General features: G+C 38.2%; 1 protein-coding gene across 2 annotated transcripts in view; it reads left to right on the forward strand.

Moving 5' to 3' along the window:
- Positions 1–1602, forward strand: part of UNC5D (unc-5 netrin receptor D) — a 150686-nt gene extending 149084 nt beyond the window's left edge. Inside the window, exon 16 of one of the 2 annotated variants that reach the window (XM_034761949.1) lies at positions 212–1602. In XM_034761949.1, the coding sequence (XP_034617840.1) occupies positions 212–416 (205 nt within the window). In that variant the 3' untranslated portion in view covers positions 417–1602. The remainder of the gene's footprint in view (positions 1–211) is intronic. The other variant, XM_034761950.1, reaches the window with a different exon arrangement.
- Positions 1603–9270: the final 7668 nt, after the last annotated feature.

Consider the following 9270-nt stretch of genomic DNA (forward strand, 5'->3'; position numbering starts at 1 on the left):
GTGTGTCTCAAATTGTTTTAGAAAAACAAAGCTATATTGTAAAGAAAATTGGCATTTAAAGAATCTGGCAGCTGTCCCGCAACTGTCCACTTCATTGTCTAAAAATGTATCTGTAGACAGACATGATAGAAAGGAATTGATGCTGTTACCTCTGAATGTGAAACTGACATTCTGTCTAACCCTTTTGTTTTACCTTGCCTCCTTTTTTTAGGAATCTCTCTTACTTTGCTACACAAAGCAGTCCATCTGCTGTCATTTTGGACCTGTGGGAAGCCCGACATCAGCATGATGGTGACCTTGACTCTCTAGCCTGTGCCCTGGAAGAGATAGGACGGACACACTCCAAAATCTCAAATCTTACAGAAACTCAGATTGAGGAGACCGACTTCAGCTACAGCAGGCAAAACGGACTTTAGTCGTCTCTTTTCCATTCAAGAACCGATGGCCAGCTTTGACTCTGACATTAGCAAATTTCTACGAGCAGGGAGGAAATAAGGGTTTTATGCACATTGCATACAGGGAATCAGACCTTCATTTCTACCACCTGTTTTTTATTTGGAGGAGCAGAAGAAACCCCAGAGTAAATCACCACAGTAACAAGGAAAATGCAATCATCTCTGTGACGCCACAATTCTCCCAGAATTAAAACTCATGTGAGAGTAATGAAAATAAAGTCTACTTTTCTACGATTCCCAGGGGGTGAGAGGATGGGGAAGCTATAGGTGATAACGGTAGATATTGTGACACTGTATTATTTAAGAAACAGTAATGCAACCCAGAGAAAAATAAAGAAGGCAGTGACGATGCTCTATGACCAAGAAGTTATTGAATATTTAGAGCCACTAGACTCTCTGGGTTTCAAGATTCGATCACATGGCTTGATTCGCCATTGCCTTGCACCTTGTCAATTTACAGTTAAGAAGGTACAAAATACTACCATGCTGATTTGATAGCACTGTGCATTCACTTTATACTGGTGTAAGTGAACTCCATGTATTGCAGGGCTACAGAAAATCAGATCCAGGGAATTGGAACCTATACTGTTTCATTTACGTAATCAATCTCAACCAGCCAATCCACTTCAAAATGTGATCATGTAATTAACGTACACATTTGCTGCAGAATTTTCTTAGCCCTTCTAATAGCAGAAAGTCCCCCAAACTCTTATAAACGTGCTGCTTTTTACTGCATAAAACTTGGAACAACTTCACATAACAACCAACTGCAGTACTGGGAATAGCCACACCTGTTTTAGCAAATTTGACTTTTTAGGCTTTGTATTTTTTTTGCATTGCTCCTAATTTCAGGACTATCAAGGCAGTAACTATTTCCACCTGAAACCAGGCAAAAATCAAAATTGCAATGTTTGGCTTGGTTTCTACCAATCAGAAACAATAAATCCAGGGGCACATCCAGACATCGGTCCACTTTCATCCTAAAGGTTTTGTGCACTGTGGCAGAGTTTCACAGTCTTAAAATCTGAGCTCAGCAGTGTTTCATCTGGTTTAGTGATGTTGACGCCAACAACAAAACAGTTGAGATAGGGAACGTTCTCTGGCTTTCCACCATTCTCTCCCTCCCCCCCACCCATCTTTAACTTCTGGTAGCTTATTTTTAAAACAAACCAAAAATGCTGTGTCTCACATGTGTGTTCTAATGGACATGGTGCAGAACAAGATCTAAACAGTATTTCTGTCCATGAAATCTGTTTTAAATCAGCCCAAGGGCTAATTATGGCAAACTGATCATCAGTATTGGTGGTGTGGGCACAAGTCTGTATAGTTCAGGAGCATCAGTCATTGGAGCCCATTTTATTATAACAGGTTCCAGAAGATGCAAGAGAATTATATATATATATTTTTTAATTTTCTCTGGCAGATTTTACAGATAGGGCTGGGAGCAGCCTGACAAAACCAAAAAGTAGCTTACAGAACATACACCCTAATGATTATCTGAAGCTATTTCTTCAAATAAAATTGCAGCTGTGGTTGTACAATTAACAATCCTCTTCCAAGCAGTGACTTAGCAAGTAGATGTTCATTTTCACTGATCTCCAATATAAACCTTCCTTGCTTCACTTGCTCACTAGTCTAGAATAAATATTTAGACAACCCCACTGAGAAACATGGGCCTGAAATATATTTCTTGCATTTCATGTCAAGCAACATATTGTGAGAGGTTTGTGGTGGTGGTGGTTTTTGAAGAGTACCTTCCTTTTGGCAATGGGAAGCAGTGATGGCTCTTAAGCACATTTAAGATTAACAAAATTCCAGCCTATTCCTCAAAAAAGTAGCAAACCTATCTCTGTTGTCATAGCACATGGCTCTCTAATACAGAAGAGGAACTGAAGTTGCTAGACACAAAATTCTAGAAGTCGGGGATAAAAAGTTTTGGCCATGACACCAGGAGAAAAGAATAGTAGTTAAAATGTACTGCAGTTTTCTTGAAAATATACTAAGGTAAATTTCCAGCACTTAACTTTTCTCTCAACTTCTACCCATACACAAGTTTATTTTGGTAACTAATCTAAGCTAATTTGAAAAAGCAATCATCAAAGCAAACTAAAGATTCCTAAATTCTCTCTCTATATGCTGTAATGTATTTGTCATTTCAAAAGTTCTGAATGTGTTTCCTTTGTGTGCATCAGACCTATTTGAAAATCACTTAGCATATAGGGGGTAGAGGGAGCTGCTCTAGGGAATCTGGAGTGTAAAGCTTTTCTCAGAAAAAATTAGTGTTTACTGTATAGAACTGTAACTGTTTCTAAAAGAAATGCCACTCAGAGCAGCTGAACCCTACTTACTGATATTCATCATGTGGATAAAGTTACTGAATGCCCTGTGAAGTCTGTTTAGCAAAAGTTGGTCCCTTACTAGGAGTCAGAGAACGTGCACTGTTTGAGTTGTTCAAAAGAGCTTCTGGAGAAGGTCTTCATACTAACGGGAGCTGGGTTGTAAACCAAAATCTACAGCCTGATCTAATGACCATTGAAGTCAAAGATTGTCTTACCACCATTGATTTCAGTGGGCTTTGGATTATGCACCTGAAGAGGACCAGCTCTGAAAGTCAGTTTCTTGCAATCATTTAGATGCATAAAACTCAGACTTCAGGCTCTGGTCTGAGTTGCTCAATAGTGTTGTTTTTCTGTTGTTTCCTTTGGGTTTTGACCCTATTTGCTCATTTTTGCCAAATTTGCTTGTTTGTCTTTTGTGAGTCTTTCAATTAAGAATACCAACCTTTTTCTAAATGCATGGTGGTTCTGATGCCCTTGTAACATGCAAGCAAGCTGGAAATGGAAATGCTACAGAATGAGACCTTAATTTAGAATTACAATAAAAGGAGTTGACTGCTGATCTCAGAGTTGAGGTTAAAGTGGTAACCAGCTTACCTCCAATGTGACCCTATCCAGAGCATGTCAGAGTCATAGCAGGATGAGACATTTCTGATGAAATAAGATTGCTCCTGACCCCTTTCTCCATACGTAAAATCACTCACCTCACCCCAAAAAAAACCTTTTGATATTTGCAAAATATAGTCACTTATTTTTGTGCCCCTCTCCACTTCCTAGTTTTGTCCATTACGAGGAATAGATACTCCATCACTGACAGTATTTTTCCTAATCACGCAAAAGCAGGAAGATGCCGGCAATCTCAGCGTTTCCAGACCAAAGAGTTTTAGAGAAGAGTCCCAGTAATCCTCTTCTCTAGACTGAAATTTAAAACCGTTTGATGTTTACCCCGCCATACTGGAAGACAACCAAAAACAGCCCCAGAAAACAGTCCAGGTATGTCTTGAGTTAGAACAACCAGGCAAGAGCCTGGCCTATCTCCCCTCCATGTCCACACATGAAACCATTTCACACTTGAGTTTAGTGGTGCTTTAAACACGAGCTAGCTGGCCTAGCTAGGGGTACAGACTAGAGCTTAGGTGCCGATTTTGCTTGAGCTAGTAACCCACTTTGTATTAAGGACTCAGGCTAACTTCCTAGAGTGCTGAGAGTCCTCCAGTGCCTTCCCACAATTCTATCACATGCCCAGGTTAGATAAGTTCCTCCACAATTCACTGGGGGGGGGGGGGAATCCAAGCAGCTCAGCCCACCGCAGCACCAAGGGATATGTCCCCAAGAGTCATAGCAAGAAGCACAGGTGTTTGCAAAAGTCACACACTATTTACTGTCCCCTCACTGCTGCTGTAGTGTGGCTGCTCTTACCTGTACTAGGCTAAACCCAGTTGCTCAGATGTGGGTGCAAATCACCCTGGATAACCCTGCAGTGAAGACATACTTTCTGATACCTTACTGTGATTCATTCTTTGTGATCATTTGTGTTAACGTTACCAGATAGTTTTCTTAAATAGGGGAGGAGGATGATAAATAATCAGATGAATATGAGCTCCCAGGGTGACACTGTAGCCAAGAGAGCAAATGTAATCCTTGGATACATAAACAGGGGAATTTCAAGAGGAGTAGAGAAGTTATTGCACCACTGCCAAATACAGAGGTAAAAACACTTTGAGCTCTTTGGGTCTATCAACATTTTTCTTGAATTGTGGGCACCAGAACTAGATACACTATCCCAATCATTCTCATGGCTCTTCTCTGAGCCATCACTATTATCTTAAGTAGATTGAGGGATTAGAAATCATGTCTAAGAGGTGACTTGATTACAATCTATATGTACCTACATGGGGAACAAATATTTAATAATGGGCTCTTCAATCTGGCAGAGAGAGATACAACACAATCCAATGGCAGTAAATTGAAGCTAGACACATTCAGACTGGAAATGAGGCATATGTTTTTGTTTTTAAACAGTAAGTAATTAACTAGTGGAACAATATTTAAAATGAAGATTGGATTTTTCTGAAAGATCTGCTCTAGGAATTATTTTGGGGAAGTTCAACAGCCTAGGTTATACAGGAGGTCAGATGAGATTATCACAATAATCCCTTCTGGCCTTGGAATCTATAAGCAAATACTTTAAAGATGAAAAGTGTTAAGTGCTTTACTGATATATGCTAATTTCCTCAAATTTCCAACCTTCTTGTATGTATTAGCCCCATTTTAGAGATGGAGAAACTGAAGTTAAGGAGCAGATTTTTAAAATAATAAATAAAGCTCAGCTCCCATTTGGATACATAAATGAAGTACCCAGCAGCTCTCATTAACAGCATGTTTACTTACATAGCATAAATAGTGCATGTTAGCCTCCTATTTTCTATAGGAATACTGTACTACAATGTGTCCTATATAGTCTTTCCATAAAAACAAACAAACCTCTGACAAGAACCATCATCTATATAATTCATACACAAATACCATGTGTTGAGACCAATGGGAGTTTCCGGTGCTGAGCACTTTTTCAAAAAGGCTTAGCACCAATCTTGGCCTCTCAACAAAGTGTCCAGAATTTAAAATCTAGCCATTCATGACTTGACCAAGGACACAAGTCAGTGTCTGAGCCAGGATTAGAACCCAGGAGTCCCAAATTCAGGCCTCTCTGAGAAGAAGAATTAACTATGGGGAGCAAAAAATGGAGACATAGTCCTGTATTGCACTTTAAAGTTCTCTCTAGTGAGCTAGATTCTGATCAAGTGAAAAAGTCCAGTCTAATTTACACCACTTGAGTACAATATCTACCCTTATGTTTTCCTCCCCCTAAACACTTTTTTCCCAGATCTTTCAGTACTGTGGATCATTTAAAACTAATAGTTGTGCTTTTAAAATGATTTACAATTATGCGACCAAAATGCTGCACTTCACAGCTTCACTAGACTGCAGCATCATAAAGTTAATTTACAATTTTTACAACATTGCTTTTGCAGTCTTACTAGTTTGCATTTAAATCTACAAAGGCCTTCCTTTCCTTATGGCTTAAAGGATTTTAATGTATACTTCATTTACCAGTGCAAGAAGTCCCATAAAACTAGGAGGGTACCACACACACACACACGTTTTTTTCTAAGGGATGAAAAGGAATTGACACAGTTTTCTTTAAAGGCAGGGAACTATTTTTATCTCTGACAACAGCTGTTATCCTTCTATGTGGCCTATACACAGTTTTCTTTCAGCAGATTCTGAGAGAAGATAGTAAGCCTTGATCACTAAAGCAGAGGTCCCCTCTTAGGATTAAAAGCTTTATACATCATATAATAAAATCCCTTCCTTTCTTTTTCTCTTTGAAAGACAATGCCACAGGAAACATTTTGAAATACGTAGTAATTGTTTAATTCCAAATAATGCTTTCCCACTGCCAAAAGTATAGCCTTGATATAAAATAGAGTTGAAACATGGGGAGTGGGGGGAGAAGTTGTGAGCTTTTGCTGCCAATTTGACAATTTTCTTTTCGGTTTGTGCTCCCCATGCAGAAACAAAGGGCTGTGTTATGGCATGAATGGTAATTAGCTGAATATAAATGGGAAGTCATCTCAAAGTCCACAACCACCATGAAAGATCTGAAAACATGTCTTTCTAGTCCATTATGTCACTAATTCGAATGATTTCTCTTTATATATACAGCCCTAAGAAATTTACTCTCTGCTTTTTGCACCGTAGAGCTAATCACATTATTCATTGACAATTTTTGCTCTTTTTTTCTGTTTTAGTATTTGCTGAAAAATTTTCCCCATGCGGGTGGTTCACTTGGAGTACTTGGGGTATGTAATTGGGCAGACTTGGTCATGTGACATTGTTTCTCACTCCCTGAGCAATTAACTCTTTTCAATATAGAGAAGTAGCAACCTGATAAAGAGCATGCACACATTTTTGGATGGATATTCATATATCATGCTAAAATTTGTGAAATCTTTAGGGATTCCCCCAACAAATAGTGTAATCCTAACCCGGTTGGTGTATAACAACTCTAAGACGTGTAGTGGCAAACCAGACTCAGCCCTCCTATTTGCAGAACTATTAAAAAATAAATTCCTGAATATACAATCCTGCTCTACTCATCCAAACTGATATGAAGAGGAGTGACATCTACTTTCCAACAAGAGAGAAAAAAATGCTACTTTTAAGATTATGGCAAACTCTCCAAGAGTCCTTTGATATTATTAATCATAGCATAGCTGATGTTATAGTCAAGAGTCACAATGGAAAGGAAAAAAAACATGGTCTCCATATTTACCGTTCTTTAAAATAAATTCTAGACATTTGACAGCATATTTTTTGTATTAGAGGTAACTACTACAGATTCTGATTGTGTTTCTTGTGTGTAGGGGGTTGATAGGGTTGTATTGTTCTTTTCAAGCTATTGCAAAAGCTGCTTTTAAATAAGCTGTTCAGTTGTATTGAATAGCTGGTTTGTGCTTTACAAGGGAGACTGTGGGAGCCAGGATCTGAGGGTTAGCAGCCTCCATGCCTTGCTGTCACAGGATAACTAGAGCTAAAGTCACTTGTGAAAATTTAGCTAAGGGATAGATAGGGTGGGTTAGAAAACCACCCCCGAATTGTCATGTAGTGTACCGTAATCAAACAAGACTATACACTCACCTAGTGTAGAACTGTGGTTTTGTTAGCAGCTACTTAGTTTGTCTGCCTTCTGGTGTGATGACCCTGATTTGGAATGTCATTTGCAGATACAGTAAGATGTCAACCCACATTGCCTGGGGAGTGTGCGTCTGTGTATATATATCCCACCACCTGATCCCAGAGGGAAATGTACAGCACAAACTGAAGTTTAGGGGGCTGTGCACCAAGGCTCATGTTAGGTTTTTGATTTGGAGAGGGTTTGGATGCAGATGCAAATAAATCTGCCCTAAAGAAGAAAAACCTATTCTGACAAATTCTCACCTTCACTGAAAACTGATTTTTAATTTTTTTTTCCTTATTTCCACCCATTAAAGTTTGGAAGTTCAGTGTACCATTGGTGAAGTCTTTGAAAATTTCTTCAACCATCTGTACAGCTAAAATTTCAAATTTCAATTTTTTAAATTTGTCTAAATTTCGCAATTTGAAAAAAATCATCCAAGATTTATTTCCCCCCCCTTCCAGCATATACACGCACTTATTCCACTTTCAAAAAAAACAAATCAAAACAAAAGCAGGTGTTACTAAATCTTACAGTGAAATTCTTTGATGCATCACTAACCCCAGTTCTTGTCTGGAAGATGAATTTAACTCTGTCCCAAATTACATGGATGCCACACTGGGGAGATGGCATGCTCCTAGAAGATATTTTGGGATGGGAAAGGCTGATCTCATGCGATTTGTCACTTGTGAGATAGAGAAGGCAAAAAACTTCTGAGAGTTAAATTCATCTCAGTTTACATCTAAATACAGAAGTGTGAAATATACACATTTGATAAACTTTACATCCCCAAAATTGTACAATACTTCTGATTTAAGTCCAGATATGACTGAGCAATATCCAAAGTAGAGCAAGTTGAAAAATGAGTGTTATGGGAGGAATTTGCAAAAATGTCAATGAAATCACCCCTCCCTTCTGTCCACTTTGAACAATGAAATTTTATCAAAAAATTCCAAATATTTGACCAGCCCTTTTACTAACAAAAAAGGGGTTGAGAGGGGAAAGAGGAATTTCATGAAAATGTAATTACATATTTCCCAAAATTTTACTGAAGTTTTGATGAAGATATCAAAATTCAAAAAATTTCAACCAGCCCTATTCTAAGGGTACTCCTCTCTTACTCCCTTCGTTTCTGCATTGAACAGGGTCTGAAAATTAGCAACTGGTTCTTTCTCTCTCTCCTCCCACCTTTTCAAGTGTGTTTGGTACTGAAAAAAAGAGCCCAAGTTTGAATGCTTTCTTTAATATGAAACTGAAGGAGTAAGGCAATGAGCCAGAAGATCCACAAACAAACGCATGGCCTTGGCTTCATACCACACTTTCTGTGCCTTGTACTATCAATATAAATTCTGAATGTTGTACAGTCAATACTTGGGAAAGACTCCTTGGAAAAGGCTGCACTGGCTTCTTTTTTCAATCAGTGTACATAAATATAAATATATATATACATATATATATATATATTTGGTAATGCCAAACAGCTGTGTTATATTGTATTGAAAAAAAAAATAATGGACAGTTTGGATGTTTTATGTAGAGTTTGCAAAAATTGTATGGCTATAGCCTTTTGAGATAAATGTACAGACCTAAATTACTGCATATCAGTTATTTATGAATAAAGAGTCTTTTATTGACATCTTAGAGCTCACATATCGGAACATCTTTCTTTATCTCACAAAATTAATGTGCCACTTGTAATCTAATGCTTTTGTGGTTTTACAGTGAGCCTCAGACAATCTGA

Source organism: Trachemys scripta, chromosome 2, assembly GCF_013100865.1.
Source record: "Trachemys scripta elegans isolate TJP31775 chromosome 2, CAS_Tse_1.0, whole genome shotgun sequence".
In the NCBI taxonomy this organism is placed as follows: Eukaryota; Metazoa; Chordata; order Testudines; family Emydidae; genus Trachemys; species Trachemys scripta.